General features: G+C 35.5%; 1 protein-coding gene across 3 annotated transcripts in view; it reads right to left on the bottom strand.

The window, feature by feature from the left end:
- The window catches only part of vti1a (vesicle transport through interaction with t-SNAREs 1A), a 186,101-nt gene that overhangs the window by 56,419 nt on the left and 111,519 nt on the right, over positions 1-18,163 (bottom strand). For 2 of the 3 annotated variants that reach the window (XM_088635818.1, XM_088635820.1), the window contains one exon: positions 10,614-10,675. In XM_088635818.1, the coding sequence (XP_088491944.1) occupies positions 10,614-10,675 (62 nt within the window). Of the gene's footprint in view, positions 1-10,602; positions 10,676-18,163 lie in introns of all 3 variants that reach the window. The other variant, XM_088635821.1, reaches the window with a different exon arrangement.

Here is an 18,163-nt window from a genome sequence, read left to right on the forward strand (position 1 = left end):
AAGCAGAAATAAATCAGAAGGTTCTCAGCGCAACTTAAATGAAATTCAACTATGAACAGCTTTGAACATTTTAAATCTACCTTAAAATGTAATGATAAGAATTCCACGCCATTTTTTTGGTTTCTGATTTAAGGTCACGTTTAAAGTTTGACCTGTTATAGCAAAAAAATCCAGGCAACAACACACAGCTTAGTAAATTAAAGCAAGGACAAAACGCATTACACAAGTGAAGCATCCATTTGAATTGATAATGCCTACAGAGCTTGAGGGGTCTGTAGACAGCGTATTAAACTTTAATTAATGCATTGTGCAGGGTTGCACAATAGGGTAGGAGGATCTCTAATGTATACCTCCATAGCAAACTTATCCAAATTACACTTTTTTGAAGAAATATTTGTAGTGAATTCAGAGGTAAATGTTTTGCCTGCAGGAAACCAGTCCATCACAAATTTCTGCCTGATAGTCAGCAACCTAGCAGGACTAGGTATAAGGTCTGCTCAGATGTACAGCAGAAAATCAGAAGCATGAAGGAACAGATACCAAGCTGTGTGTTGGAGAGAAATGCTGTAGCATGAAGTGACTGGGCAAAGCAGGTAAAGCTTTTACAGACAGACAATGGCACAAATAACTACTCAGTTTTGTATAGTGAACCTGAGTCTGACTCAGCGTAGCGTCATAACTTCATACAGTATCATGAGATTAGAATGCACATGGCACACTGAAAATAGAGAAAAAAGGCCATAATGCATAGATTCAGTATCAAAATGTAAATAAAATGACATTTGCTTTTATTTTTAAATGCAATGCTTCTACGCTTCCAAGGAACAGCTTCTTGACTGCTTAACTCTTCCAAAAACATAATGGCATTCTGAAATTAATGACAGGCAACAGAGACAGTGTGATGGGTCCTAATTGCTTCAAAATGTCCAGAAGGACCCCTATTATCTATTTAAATAGTTTCGTGATATACAGAAGCAGAGTATACAGTTAGCGCTGTGATTCCTGTACTGTTATGCCTCATTATTTCATCATGACAGCTGCCCAACTGCAACCTCATATAAATGGCCTCTGCTGAATAAGTTATCATACAGTGCACAAAAGGGGATTTCTTCAACAAATAATTCAGTGTGTACACAGTTTATTCTAGGTGGCCAAATACTAAAACATCATCCGTCTTAAAGTGACAAAAAATACAAAAGCAAATGATAGCATCATCACCATAAAATGTTTTTAAAGATAAAAAAAGAAACTTAAATAAATAATTAAGTAAATCAATATTATTTAGAGAATAAAAGCATTCCCTGAATGTTTTGTGGATTCAGTGGTTCCAGATTCTGTCTTTTGTAATGATCAATAACACAGTGCTTTGTTTTACACTGTTTGAGCCTGGATTAAAGTCAAAGGTAATATCACACTGCTAACAATATTTAAATTGTCTGCGTCACTATTTCTTTTCATATAGACAACAATCCCCCCCAGAAATGGCTTTGATACTAATGATTGGCAGGGGAGGTTGAAGTTTCATTTTAATCTGGGCCTTAACCTTGGAACAAGAAGGCTTTTCTATTATTTCTAAGTCTCAAGCACTTTAGAATGTGTCTGGCAAGAAAGGCGCTATAAAGAAAGAGAGTCACTCACGACTGTTATTCAGTACTTGTGTGTCTTACTGGAACTTCTGGTTTAATGCACCCCCTCCCCCACAGGGGGGTTACAGTGGCTCTGATTTGTCAGTCACTCAGCACTAGATCAATAGTATCTGTACCCTTGGAGTGGCACTTTAGCCACTTCAAGAGTGAAGATACTACTGATCTAATGTCACAGATGTGAAGGCCTGTGCACATGTTGCAGACAATCAAATAATCAGGAAATGCATGGGTGAATAAACCTTCACTTTAGTGTCATAAACATGAAATACATACATATCTGTATTATTATAAATTAAGAGAAATACAATAATTAAATTACTGTTGCTAGCAATGTTGTTTCTAATTTTACAAAATTAAAAAATAAATGTCTAAAATTTCTCATTTTTAATTCTGCTTCATATACAGTATATAGTCAAGGTAAGCTAACAATATTTGCTTATTAGAGCTCAGCAGTGTGGTATAGTTAAACCTTAACTGGTCTTAATTATGAGAAACGGCATTTAGTTACTGGTTACAGTGTCACAATGAATTATGGGAAATATGCAAAGTAATTTGCTGTTTGTATTACTGTTGGTTAAGGTAATTCCTTGCGTGCGCATGGTTATGAACTATTTCTGTAGCTGCTTTCTTACCATCAGAAACGACGACTGATATAAGCAGTTTCATGACCTCTGTCTTGACATGTACCAAAAATGACCTAATGTGCATATTTTTATTTCAAACTGTTAAATGAAAAAGTAAAAATGTTGGTTCAAAGCAGTACAACCAGTTAATAAAATGAAGAGCTGAAATGGTAGCCAGTATCTGACCTGGTCTCAAAAAAATATAGGCTCTTTGAGGTTATGCCACCATATGAAACTAATAATCATATCAGCTAAAAAAAAGAGCTTCGAAGGATCCCAATCCAATACTTTTATCTTTATAAGTTCTATAAATGTGGTACTATAATAGCTAGGTTATTAATACAAATCAAATTAACCATAATCAACCTTAAGAATTATGATCAAATTATGCATAATACTAGTTATGCAAAATAATCAACAGAAATGCTCTCACATACAAAATCACACATACTGTAGATGTATAATCCTTTGTGATAATTATGACATCACAATTTCCATTCATGTTAAAGTCACCTTAATGTACACAATAGATTTTTTCTAAACTGACCCTGTTACCAACTCATTGGTGTACATTTTACATACATAGAGTAACTGCCTAATGTTTTCTCCAATATGCACATATAACTTACATGTACACTGCTAAGGAAGTAAAATAAAAGCACCCTGCTTTTAGCATGTGTCATGGAAATGAATGCCATTATTTCTGTGACTACAGCACATAATTAGCCTGCAAGGCTTCAGATACAAGCTTTCTAATAACATGTCATTTCTGCAGCAGCCTGTTTCTTCAAGAACTGCAGCCCCAGTGGATAAAATGCAAGCAGCCTGAGGATAATAACACTGCAGACCTTTCATCTTTTGTATCATGCTGAAAAAAAAGTTTAGTGCTTCTAGAGATATTTTTTTCTTCTTTTGCAAACACACGACCTATAAATAAAAATGAAACTAGAAGTAATGAAAGAAGTTCAAAAATAGGCAGAAAAGACACCAGAAACCTGTCTGTGAGGGGTCAGAGGTTTAATTAATGAAACAAAGAATGACAGATACCAGCGTGCACCTGAGTGAGTGAAGTGATCTGGAATTTGAACGACACCACAGTGAGGTAATGCATTTGCTCTGAATAATAAACAGGCATCTGAAAAACAGAATACATTTGATTCTATTCTTTACAGAGCACGTTAAATTCGAGAAAACAGGTTTAAGAGTCAAAAACACAAAACAACTCCATAAAACAGAAAAAAACTCAAACAGATTCACACAGCATCACAAGGATTGAGCATTTACTTCACCATGATGTCACATTTCTGCAACAGTTTCAGTCCAAAGTCAAAATCTGTAACAGCGCCAATTAGTTCATCAAAGAGTTGCAGCTTTTTTAAAAAACACATAGCTGTTGGCACTGCATCATGATTTGGAATTTAGCTGAATGAAATAGCTTGCAGGATAAATGGACAGATGTGCTTCAGGTTGTTTGCCAGGAAATGTTAAAAAGTTCACAGACAACCGATAGTTAAGACTGATAGTCTCCGAAGACCACGAGGTAAAGATATCAATGATAGATATCAATGATACTGAATAAATTCATAGAAAGGAAGAGTACAAATGTAGTACAAAGAATTATCTACACCAATAACGTGAAAAAGATCAGAGCGAGCTGTGAGAGAATATCCTATGGGATAGCAACCCACCCAAGGGGAAGAGGTTTTAATAAAATAAGATTCTCCTCACTTGGTTCTTGGTTATAAAGTTGAGTTCAACACATTTAATAAACCTGTTTGGCTTAAAATAATAAGTTAAAGGTAAGAAACAAACAGTAAAGCCTTATTTGTATTTTATTGAACACTTTGGCTATTCTTCTGTAAGAAATTTAATCAGGAAATTATGTAATATCGAAAATAGCATCAGAAAAAGCTAGATTTAGTCTTTGGCAATAATAAGAAGAGAAATGACTTACTAATTAAAAGTAATTTTGAAAAGAAATGTATTCAATGAAAAAAATCAGGGACTCATTGTTCTTTTAGATGTGCAATTATTTTCTAATTTCTTTACAATACAGGGTTCAGTACTTACAGCACACTTATAGAAGTATTCTGTGGAGAGCTTTTATGCTTTAGTGACTTCAGATTTTTCAGATATCAGATATTTATATACACATACCCTGTATAAAGATAGTATGATTTGAAAACAAAAATAAAATATGACACTTTCATTACATTCAGGAATAATACCTTTTATACAGCATTAACATGAAATAGTTATTGTCAGCAATATGAAAATACAGACTTTAAACAACAAACAACAGCGACTACAGTCTACAGCTGATTTGTGAACCATCCTCCAGTGAGACTTAAAAAAATTAGCAGTTCAGTGATCAGTCTGATCCACTGTTGAGAACGATTCTAAACCCAACTGCTTCTAAAAATACACATTTTATTCAAAACAAAAATAAGTTTCTCAATTTTTCTGACATAAAGAAAGCATATGCATTTTATTTTCTTTTTTAACATATCCTAACCACAACCTTTGAATACGCTTTAAGCCATTTCCATACAATAAAGTCTCCTTAACCAAGCCATGCTGTCAAGATGAAATCTATCAGTGGTTAGCAAATTCTTGCTTGTGGTAAACTAACTAAATAAAGGTTATGGAGTTCATGCCTTGGGATTTAAAAAAAATGGCAATTTGTTTATTAATTATTTGTAATGTCTTCCATGGCATTTAATTATCCATTGCTGATCCTAATTTAATAGCAAGGCACCCAATCCAACATCTTTACTTTGTTCTGCGATTTAAAAAAAATACTGGCATGCTAATGTGGTGTGGAAGTAAAAGTTATTTGCTTTTATCCACATTATAAACAATGCTTAAACTGGATTTTTTTTGGGTTTTTGACAGTTACCACATGATTTTATTGTCTTATATTGTAGGATTCATCTATAACAGATGAGAAAAATAAATAAAAATGGAGGGAACTCTCGAATTACTATTCCTTAAATTGATTTCTTGAAGCTGAATTTATAATTAATGGCCAGTGGTCAGAATTTTGATCATCATAATTACCTGTTTTGGACTGTGATTTGGACAATGGCACAATTATTTGCATGTGGGTAAAACCAATCACCTTTTCCCACTCATTTTAGCCTAAAGTAAACAAATGAGTACTGCTTTTAAGATTAAGTGTATTTTTTACCTACAGTACAAATTGTATGCATCGTATCGGTTTGTCTCACATTAAGTAAAATAAGAAACTAGGATGATCTGATGACTTCTCAGTTGTAGTCAGTTGCCCTGCCACATTATACCCAACCTAAGCAACATTTCAGTCCCAGGGCCCCTGCACTCCAAGCCTGCATTTTAATGAGTGCACAGCATAACATAAAGGAAAAAAAGGAAACTAAATAAATAAAAGAATAAAAACAGACTGAACTATAATTTGTTATATCTTTCAGCTCCAATTAAAAATAATATTAAATCTTTTTGTTAGACTTCACTACTGACTTGAAGAAGGCCCCAAGACTCCCTCAATTTGCATCCTTCTGCAACCCACTGGAATTCCTGCATTTCATTAATTATATGACCTACATATCAGATCTTTAATATTCCAAGCTGGAAGAAAAAGCAAACCTAACCAATACTAAGGAAGTCTAAATCTGGAAATCTTCAGGACATCATCTTTTTTCAGATGTCTCCAGGCTATGCTCTTTGATCTCTTTTCCTGACATTGTTTGCAAATTTGTGAGTAACTAAAGGACTTGGCAAACAACAGTGCAAAATTCAATGTGCATCACATGCTATCAACCTGACATCATAAACTTTTCCTTTACAATTTCATGTAAACCAAAAAACATATCTGCATGATATGTATAGAATATGCCACCCTAAACGTTGTCATTGTTATCACCTTTAAGATAAAATAATGATCCTTAATTTTCAATAATTATATACTCACACTTATATAAAGATTACACAAACATAGATACATGACAAGAGATGCCTATAGAGTTGTAGATAGAGATATTGGTATCCTGTATGATAAATTATCTACTGTAATTCACTTCAAATGTTTACCACTTATTAGGCTTGAAGGCTGTACAGTAAATGAAGATTACAACCTCCTATGCATTCCAAAACAAGCTCTTGCTCTGTCAGGCACTTAAATGTTTCATATTTAGTCACACAACTCTGAAATCAGGGTTAATCAATGTATTTTTAAACTATGGAAACAACTACATATTAATGCTCTAGGTTTCCTCAATGTTAAATTTTATTGTATGTTTTAATTTTTCTCAACATTTAATTTAATTGTAAGTTGCTGTGTTTAAATTCTTTTTATGTAGAGTGCATTGGTAAATTATTAAACAAAGGCATATATTATTTTAGAAAATACACTGTTACCATTCAAAAGGTGTCAATGATAAATATACCATAGCATTTAGATTAATTAGAGATCAGAACACAATATTATATTTAAGAAATTTAAAAATAGTCTTGGTCAGTTACATATCATCTATAATTACGTCTACTGTACAACTGTATATATATTGCCAACTGTTAAAGTGATATTAAAGAGAGTTGAAATGAATATTGAATATTTGAAACTAAATAACTAGCTGTAAAATTATAAGGTTTTGGTAGGAAAAATGAGAGAAAGTGATTAATATGCAGAAAATGGAATAGAACTCTTTACATAACTCTGTTTTGAGAGTCTATTTGTTGAACCTAATCAAAAGAAAAACTGTTTTTAATTAAAGTCATTTTCACATGATTGTGTATTTGGAAGAATTAGACAATGAATGTACAGTAAAATGACTGGCCGAACTCTCGACAATCAATCATTTTTAACTCCTCCTTGCAAATGGAGCCTGAGTAATTGAATACTTGTTTCATTCAGCTCTAATGTCAACTTATAATTAAATAAAAATACCAACTTACAAACACAGCATGCATGCGGGTTGCAGAAATCATATTCTGTATACATGTGCTCACTGATGTCTTATTTGTTTTCACGCACAACAGTTCTTTAAAAAATCATGGTGTTTTGTGCAACACCATGAATATGGAACTCTTTCAGTGCAGTATGTAGCCTTTTTTCAGTCTGTCTGAGAGATAAGGCTTGCCTTGTCTCAGCCACATACCCATTTCAAAGGGAGATTCACAGAAGGATTTGACTTTTGATCTGCGTGGCGACTGACTCGACCACCTGCATGCTGTATCAGCCCTCTCTGAGCATGCGCCCACTCCTTCAAAACACAACGCCGCTGTGATCCAGGAGGCAAGGGGGTTGAGGGGACACAGGAGAGCTTGTGCTGCTCAGCCCCTTCAAATGCTGGTACCTACTCCACATCTTTACGCTTCCTAAATAAATAATGATGAAAAATAAATAAGATACAAACACTTCACAGGGGCTGTGAAGTCCTCTCCCACACATAACTCTGTTTTTAAGAAACATAAAAGTTAACCGTATCAGGCTCAAATAAATAAATGCTCTACTGTTTTAACGCTCTCGGACGGAAAACAGAGAAAAACATTGTGTAGTCCATTCACTGGTCGTACCAGGACTACTCATCCCTCTAAGGCACTGGTACTGGTCTGTGGGGCTTGAGAGCTCTTCCTGCACATGGGTTTGTCCCCTTCTATATTTAATTGTTTATTGAGTCCTCTGAATCATAATTAAAAGAATAATGGTGTTGCCAACAGGAAGAAGGTTAGACAGTAACCAGCTCTCAAACTTTTCACCACAATCGTTAAATAAATTGAAGTAATGCAACGAAATGTGTGAATATCACCTTATAATTACAACCATCATCCTCATACTCACAGACAAATTCAAGAAAAAAAAATAAGGCCATCATATAAATATACAAAGAACACAGAGGACCTTTCGTTTCATATGAATAGTTTAACATCACCTCATTTCTTACTGTTTTCTTATATTCTTTTTCTTATAAATGACTGAAAACTCCAAATGCTTCTCATTCCATGTTGGCAGAAGGAAAATAAAAGAGCCAGGCTCTTATGTCATCTGGGCACGGCTTTCATCGACATTATAAATAACTTGATGGAGTTCAATACTCTTTGTAGTCCCTGGGAAGTTTGTATCTGGGAAGTTTCTGTGATTTTGAGGTCTGCTCGCAGAGCCTGCAAGCCCTTTTGGGATAACTCAGCCCATGTTTCATTTTATATGAGATAAGCGCTAAAGGCACTTTTCTCCACCTTGTCGCACGACTGCAGGATGGTGGAACTAGAAGCAATTCTGTGGATTTGTCTGCTTTACAGTCACTTTAACTTGGAGTATTTAGACACAGACATGCACACACTGACTCAAAACAATATTCCAGTTCCGTTCATTTGCATCCTATAAAATAGATGCAAAAGTGCCTGGAAGGCACAGAACTCATTCCTGTGAGACTTAAGCATTAGAGCCCCCCATCCCTAACCCTGACCACCCGTTACTCAAAATCACAAGCTTTTCAAGCACTTTATGTTCCATTGCAGCTTAATAAGAATTTTTACCATACAGCACTCTACTGCACCAGTACTTCAAAATTAACTTGTTAGTCCATGGTACTTTTATGCTTACATGAAGCTTAAGTGAGGCCGTGAAACAAAAGAATCTGAAGGAAAGGAAGTCACTATTTCTACATGCACATACGCTCTGTGGCACAAAATAGCTGTGGTTTTACTGTGAACTGGTGAAGTCAAAGTAATATGTACAGTACCCCCGTCTTATTATGTCTTATTATAAAATAACATTTCATACACTGCTTGGACCCTTATAACCAAAACAAAAATGAAGCTAGCCCTAAAACACAGAAGCAAAAGGCAATAATATTAATCAAACAGCCAGACCTCACAGATGCATGCAATTTAATGAATGTGAAAGAAGAGGGGTATTCAAGAGAGCCTTAACAAAAGACAATGGGAGAGTTTGTTTTCTTTGTGCTTGCCAGTTATAAATGACTTTGAAAACCTATACAAACTCAATATTAAGAAATGCTTTATTTTTATTTAAAATAGCTCGTCTCTGCTTTCATACAAGAGAGGCAGACTCTATCAAGCATAAACGCAGCGAAACGCATTGGGCTAGAAAACTCATAAATCCTGATTTGAATCCGCTAACCTGAAAGCCAAGCAAAGCCATGTGTAGCCGTATATTTCTAAATGCTACGTCTGATTAAGTCGTCCCATTAAGTGACAGCTGAACTTTAACATTAATATGATATTATTTAAATAACTGCATGTTATTTACTTTACACTAAAAATGATGAATGATTTCTGGACAGCTCCAATGACATAAAGCAGGCAGGCCCTCTAATGAGATTTGACAAAATGGAGACATATGCAGAATATTGGTTACAGTCCGCATCACCGGGGGCCTTTCGGCAAGCCGTGCTGGTTTTGATTGTCTACAAGCATTGAAGCATCTATTTCAATTGCTACTTCCTTTCTGCCCTGGATTTTAAATTTAGCTGGTGTCATTTACATATTACTCTTAATAAAAAATTTAACGTTACGGTTCAGAGACAGAAATGGAAGCGGTTTGTAAAATGGAGACGTGACAGACGTTAAACTGAACCTTTTTTTTTGCTTTTTTAAAGCCTCCCTTGTCTGTGTGGAGCTATTTTTTCATTAGGCTTTGAGAAAAGGATAAAGCCTCCCTCTGAAGTGAAACTCAAGGAAGTTCTACCAGCCTACAAAGACCTGTATAGCTCCTATATATTGAAGGCTTCTTGTAGTGTTAGAAAGGATTTTTTCTTGTTTTCCCTTAATGAAAGAATTAACTATTTCTCCTGTTGCAACAAAAAAAGCCTCAGAACATCATGCACTTAACTGCTCTTCAATACAAAATGGACAACTATGAGGGTAAAAGACCAGTCTCCTCTTGATGGATTATGTGATACTTGCTTTTAGTTAACACACAAGTTGTATATATATCTGACAGGGAGTTATTGTGTTAATTCACTTCAAAAATAAAAAAAAAAACTATAGAAATCAAAGTTTTTAACACTGCAGCTCATGCATTAATGCAATATTGGATGCAAATAAGAATATGAATTGTCATGCGTGGAATATGAATTGTCAATTTATCTATAAATATAGTGGTTAGAAAAGTCAAAGCAAGAATCATATCTAGTAAAATTGTCAAAATCTTAGTAAGAGGCCTGTTTAAACTTAAAATATAAACCTACTATACAACCTACTAAAGACCATAGAGAGATATTGTATCTGTTTGCATAAGAGAATATTCATTAACTATGACAAAGTACCAGTAGACCTAGAGAGCACGTAGGGAAGTAATGTCAGTGTTTTTTGAAAAAGGGAAAGGGCCCTACCTTCTTCTTACCTGCGCAACATTCCTGTCAGGATTCGAGAGCTCTTCCCCAGATTTGCATCTGTTTCACGAAGCTATGCACAAAACAAAACAAAAAAATATATAAACACAAAACAAAACTGAGGACGCCTAATTTCCTATCACAGTCCAAAAGTACACAGCATTAAGCATTAATTTTGTTCTCTATATAGGTATAAGCTCAAAATCTGTACCCAATTCTCCCTATTTTCCCCACTTTGAAATTATCAGTGACCTCACCTCCAATGGTGGCCTTCTTCTCTCAGTGAGATCTGCACAGTGATGTTTCTGTGGTGCAGAATAAAAATCAACCCCAACTGATTTCACCTCAACGATCCCTGAGAGCATGTGCACCAATCTGGAGCTTCCCATCAGTACCCCAGGTAAGAGTGAGAGCTCCGTTATGCCAGAAATCAAACCAGAGGTGGTCCACCTGACACTCATAAGATGTGTTGGGGGTGTGCCACTTAGAAATTGCCTAGAAATCATCTTTTAGGACCACCTGAAAACAAATCCTTTTGCCTTTTGAGATCCTTTCCTGAACAGATTTAAACCACACTGGTATTAATTTAACGACAAAAAGCTTACAAAGTAAAAAAGGTGCGGTTCTTAATGTGTCTTTTCTGACGGTACAACTGCCTGTCATTAGTTAGCATTTTAAAAAGACTTTGAATCGGATCAAATACTGATAAGGAGACAGCGTCTTCTTTTAATTGCAAGTATTCACTTAATTTCTTTTCATGTTGTACATCTGTTTTCGTTTTATGAGTTTGTGATGCAGTATGTCACATTTCACATGGGACCTACAGGGAACATTAAGATGCAGAAACTCGGGAATTCTAACTGTGGTTACAGCAAAGTTCTCTACAAAAACGAATCAGCTAACAACCTCGGCCTCGGCAGCTGTTCTCTTTTCATTTTTTTAAATTTTAAAAAGAAGACAAGAGGGAAACTAAGCATTTTACATGAATAATCGCTCACTTAAATCTATCCTATCTCATTACTAAAGCTTGGGAATGTTAGGAACTTACAGTAGATTTGGTATAGAGGCTATGGAAGGTCATTCGGGTCAGAATCATATTATTTACAATTTCCACTAGTATTACTATGAGTTAAAATGTGATTTAATATTGCCTGTGGTGAAACGTTTAATTAGTGTCCATAAAAAAATGGGTGGAAAATTGTGGAAAAGAGCTGTGCAAGAGGTGGTGATATGTATTGTAATAAAACTATTCCAAGTGAATCCAGTCTAGAAGGAAACGTAGAATTTAAATGGATGATAGTTTTGCAGGAAAATTAGTGCTCTTTCCCCATTTGCAATCTAAGTAATGGCAGTGTAGGGAGGTTATCCAGAAGATATGCACTTTTACAAATTCATACATTATAATATACCAGCTCATCAGTGGACATTTTCCCAGAATTAATTAATAATTCAATTTTCCACATTTTCTCAGTCAGTAATATAAATTAATATAGTAAAAATGAAAACTTAGTAAGCATGATTAAAAATACTTTTGCTGTAGTACAATTTATCAAATATATTAGAACGACACTGAAAAGCATCTGTCAAAATATGTAAACACCTTATAATGGCATATTAACACATAACGCTACATTTTAATTTAAATTAGAATACAAAGCTGTTTAGCTCTTCAGATTTTAGTGAAAATTAGAATAAAAAGGTGGTACAGCAGACTGCAATGCAACTGAATATTTTCTGTAAAAATAACAATTAATTAGTAAGTTTGTTAATTAATAAATGTTTGAAGAGAAGCACTCACCAGATCCCGCAAAAGGATCTACAATATACAGCAATTCTACTCAGCAGATCCATTTCAGAACTTGTGATTAGGTTCTCAAACTGTATACTGCTGATTCAAAATCATTACACCATATATCAGCTCCCTGTGCAAGCATCAGGTGCTACACTAGATGTTTAATTAAGAAATTACCCATTAAAAAATTGATAGGGGCCTGGGGTGCTATCTGCGTGGAGATGATATGTTCTCCCCTTGTTTGCATGGGATTCCATTAGCCAGAGCACCCAGAGGAAGGTACTGTAGGTTAACTGGCTCTGGTGTGAGTGTGTGGATGTGTGTGGTCCCGTCCACGGTGTACCCTGCCTTGTGCTCACTGCTTACCAAGAGAGGCAGACTGTTTTTTTTTAAAGAAATATTAAAAAGAGCTACATCCAAAATTGAGAAATAATACCATGTTCGCTAAGAGCTACAAAAGAGAAGAAAAAGAAAAAGACATTGTGCTGCTGATAGGTGGTAGGCCCATCCTGAAAATATATAGAACACATTCTCTCTCAGCATCTCCTCAAGTCAGTGTCTTAACACCCCTGCCTCTTGTGCAACCTTAAACAAAACATTCCTCCAGTGTTGACAGAAAAAAAATCTAAAAAGCAAACGAGTTTTAATGCACTGTGGAACACAATATTACAATAGTTAAGGTGGTAGGTCACAAAAGCTTGGTCATGTATAAAAGCTTTATCATTCAAAATATAACTGTCGTGAAAAACCTTGACTGTTGTCTTCTTTTTAGTGGTTTATGACAGATCCGCTCCTAAGTTCGCTGTTTGCATATCAGCATGGCTCAGGCATAGAACAGTGAAAAATGTCAGGGGACATCTGTACCCTATGTTTTAACCTACCATATACAGTAAAAGTGGCTTTAGTGGTACTACAAGATCAATTGCTCCATATTTAGAAGGCTAGAGCTCACATAATGGTGAAGCACCAACATCCTTCAAAGGATGCTCAACACATGAGGCAGTAACAGGGACAATGATGACTACTGCCAGGACAGATGGAAAGAGGTATGGTCTTCTTGAACATCCCTTGACAGCAGGTGGCAAGAGAGCTGTGGCTGTGTGGTTAGCAGCTTTCAAAGCATTAACTGATGAATGGCTCATGTGTGATTTTAAATGAAACAAAAACGATAGTCAGCTGCTCCAAAATGCATGCCACCGAAATTTTCAGCTCAAAGACCTTCAGTAAGTCTGGTCAGCCACTGACTGGACTTTGAAACGAATGCTGCTTGATCGAAACCATTACAGCTTTACTAATTTCAATGTCTGGTTGGCATAAAAAAAAACTGTCACCATTTCTCTTATACTCCATCGCTTTAAATGCGTTTTTCTCCTATCACTGAGGGATGTCCGAACTATTGACTGCAGTGAAAGGGAGCCCCAGAGCTGACACGTACCAGAGAACCCCTGGTCTCAGATGCTGCGTCTATTTTTTCCCCGTTCTGCTCTAATGTATTCAGACCTCATGAGATGAGAGCTGCAGTGTCCTCCACCATTAAATGGAGGTTATCTGATCACAGTTTATTTGAGGTTGGTCTGAATGTGGAGGTGCACCTGAGAGAATACTCTCAAAATGTGTGTGTCAAGAGCGCTGACAGTGCTGCTGACAGGGAACCGCAAAATTCTCAGTGTAATCAGCTTTCTGTGATGGGACCGTCCCTGTGAAAATGCGAGGAGTTCTCTTCAAAACTCCACAGGGCGTCATGCACTATAAAATATCTGGCAGCACGAGATAAAATCCAAGACAGCTCTCGCTGGTCTACAGCTTCTTCGCCACAGATGTGGTTTGGGTGGAATTAGGTTTTTGGCAAAGAAGCCAGTCCAAGAGCCGCCTGATGTCTTGCTCTCAAGGATAGATACATCCCAAGGGACTTCCCAGTCTTCCTAAAAATACTTTTTTTTCCCCCAACAGCAATTGCAGGGGCCTGCAAGTATCGAAGGAACAAACAAGCTACAAGGCCAGAAGAATGCTTCTATATTTGCTTTTTTGTGATGGAGTCAGATTCTAAATGGGCTGCATCATTGCGCAAGCATTTACAATTATTTAATATTGGCTCGTATGCAGAGATTTAAGCTAAAGCCTTAAAAAGTGAGGCCAAGAAAGGTGAAGGACACTTCCAGCAGACAAAGGGGCATATGTTTTATTTCATATTATATTAACATTATAGAAACAGCTACAGCATGGATGGCATCACTTCATTTGCAGGTCAGGGATATGAATATCTAGCAGTTAGGTTTGGTAAAAGCACGTCTTCCTGCTGCTGCATACATCTTTACATGTTCATTATTCAGCAAAATAAAAATAAAAAATTGTATATGTATTACTAATGGAACAAGATATAATCATCTAATAAAATCTAAAGGCTTAAAATGAAATTTTCTAATAAAATAGTCAAAGTATGCTCTATTTATTAACCTAATATACGGTTATGTATAAAATATATATATACTATTATATATCACCCTGTATTTAATATATACAATAATGTTTCATTCAGAAATGAATGGTTTAAAATGCTAATTCTAAACATTCTTCTTATGTTTCACATCTTCAAGGTGTCAAAATCTGAATTTTTACAAAAGCACAGTCTGACTCCTGCGTTGCATTTTGCTCAGAGCCAAATAGATTTAATCAGACATTTCTGATCATTGCAGCACACTTCATGTCCAAAACAACGTTACGTAAGAATCAATCTTTTAGATCAGTTTCAAGAGTCAGAGATCACTGCCACGTCACTGCCAGCGTTCTGGAAGAGCCAGGAGAGAACTACAAACTCCAGGATTCTCCAATCCTCATGTGGCAGAGAGAGAGAGAGTCAGGGGTCATGTGAAAGGCAAATAAACTCAAGGAAAACAAAAAAGGTATTTTTCCAAGGCTGGAGAGTAATGGACAGGAGAAAAGGGGTCAAACAGAGATTCATGCTGGCCGTCGGGATCCGATAGTGTGATGGACAACAGGAAAATAAAAATTGAAACTTCCTTGGGAGGAAGGACGCCAAAGCTGGCAATGAAGGGCAGGAATGAAGATGATGAAACACAGACCACTGAGATACAAGAGGCAAGACTGGTCATTTCTCAACAAAAAAAGACTACGTTTTGATAGTTGGATAGCAGATTGATTGTCCACAGATAGGAATGAAAACGTGTTCTTGATTATATTGAAGAACCTGTGTTCTGTGTGTAACTAAAATAATATTTTGCCTAATTTTTGTGTCTGGCTGAATTGCATACTCACCCCACCTAATACAATAATGATGGATCCATTGAGCCAGCTTCAAAACAACATGTAACAACATGACTGTAATAAGAATGAAGTCATGCATCCCCCCATTAATGTTGTAAATCTAACGCAGTAACCCTATCTGTCTAATGGCACTGCACTTGAATTGCAATGGAAATTGAAGATCTTGGGGGTGATATGTAATTCAGACATGACATTTGAATCACATGTACAAAATATTGTAAAAACATAATTATTCCATCTCAGAAATATTGCCAAACTATGTCCTACATTGTCTCCAACTTTAGCTGAAAAGCTGGTCACAACATTTGTCTTTAATGCCTACCTGGAAGGCATAGCACTGTCTCTTGCTATCACTCTGATTGTATTTTTCACAGCGTATAACCTTCCACAAGTTAAATACAAGGCTTCATTCAATGCATGTTATACTATGGGGCTTCCCTACAATGTAAATCAAAATCACTAATACAACTCGAGCCATATGTCTTATATACAGTAAAGAAGAAAAACCAATGCTGAAAAGAACATTTAATTTAAAGCCTTATTTATGCATATCAACATTTTAAAAAATGTTGCTGTATGATTTATCTTCTGAGAATTTATGCCACAGAAAATTCCCTGCACTATCTTCTAAAGAACTATATTAGATTATTTCATTGACATTAAGAATGTTCATTTAATATTAATTTAAGAATGTTCATTTCACAGCAAATGTTATTTTTGTTGCTGAACACTACTGCCTTAACTATGTTGTTTTTTTACTTACTGTAGATGCATAACATACAGTTTAACACTCATGTTACAACTTCTATCGCAACATTTATATTTTTACCAGGCAAAACATCCTTTGGGGAGGGCCAGCCTAGACTCATGGGAGTGCATTATTCTCTGTAGACAGCAGACCTTTGAAAGGAAATGTTTTATTTCCTTTGAAATAGTCTGCAATGCCAACTGACATGTTGTGATCTTTAACCGTTCTTCATAAAAAGCATTTCAGATGGCCCCTAACTGGGATCTGACAATTTTACATCTGCCTAGTAAGGACAGCTATTGGAAACATATCACAAAAGGATTGGATCTCTCTTCTGATGGAGAATGAATCCACTGTTAGCAGACGATGTCTGAGTTCTAAGAGCATACCACAATATGGAAAGTGGACGACTCTAGCTTGTGTTTTACATGAGGAAGAAATGCTTGAGAAGGCGTGCAGTTGTTCAGAGAGAATATCACTTCTCTGATGTGCCATGATCATCCGTGGTATGAGCCTTCTCACCCATGGTATGAGCCTTCAATACCTCAATTTCACAACTGCATTAAAAAAAATAATTTAATTTGCACGGGGAGAGCATCAGTCGTAATTTCCTGAAAATCAGATTTTATTTTATTCTGTTACTTATTATTTTGCTTTAGGGAGTGTGCTCTTTATATTGATAAAAATGCTTCTTGCATTCAATAGTATCACTTTTATTTTGTTCTTTTTGCAAAAATGGGATTGGAGATTATCGTTTGTTTTATGGTGCTTTACAAATATGTTTGAACATTTCCAAACATTTCCAAACTAAAATACAATAAAAGCTAAGCAACTATTAAAGCAAATAATATGACTGAATACACAATCAATGTCTTGGTTAAAGAAACACAAATAATTTTATTTGAAACAGAAATGCTAATTTCTTAAATACAAAATATCTATTTTAACCTCACAACAGTCCTATCAAATGAACCATCTTCTTTCAGTGTGTTAAGGTTTAGAATCTGGGACTTGTTTCTTCATATTTTTCCAAAATATTAAATTAATTTATAAATGAGGCTAGGTACCCCAGATCCTAAGAAAAGGTCTTGTGTCCATACGATTCAAACTGTGTACTATGGCCCTACTGCTGACTCACTGTCAGTTATTTATCTTCTTTTAGTTGAGAAGTAAAATCAAGGAAGTGACTTTGCACCAGAAGTTATTAATGCACAGTTGATCCCCCCCTTCCGAACTCAATGAGACAAAAGCTTCCATATTTACCTCATGAGTGCCAATATTGCACGTGTCTTATCAAAACGTGTTATGGAAGACAGATAAACACAGCAATAGCTTAATAAAAGTTGGGGCTTTAAAATGTAGGCTTATGTTTCATATTGTGTATATGAATATATATTGTGAATAGGCCTTGAGCTAAAATATCTGGAGTACAAGTGACTTCTTGCTGCATAAACATAAAAAGATATTCTTATCCATCGTAAGTAGCCAAAGTCATAATTGAACGTTCAAAATCTAGTAGTATATCCAGATCTACTTCTGAATTTTAGAATTTGTTTTTGTAATACATAAATACATTTTTAAATACCATATTTTAAACTCAATATTGCTGATATTTCTCAACTGAGAAATGTAACTCAAATGTGCTAGACAGTCATGTACTCTTGGAAAGTTTCACATATCAAATTAAAAATGACAGAACATTTTGTGATTTTATGTTTTAATTCACCATCCATGTATAG

This window comes from Lepisosteus platostomus, chromosome 6, assembly GCF_059453375.1.
Source record: "Lepisosteus platostomus isolate fLepPlt1 chromosome 6, fLepPlt1.hap1, whole genome shotgun sequence".
Classification (NCBI taxonomy): domain Eukaryota; kingdom Metazoa; phylum Chordata; class Actinopteri; order Semionotiformes; family Lepisosteidae; genus Lepisosteus; species Lepisosteus platostomus.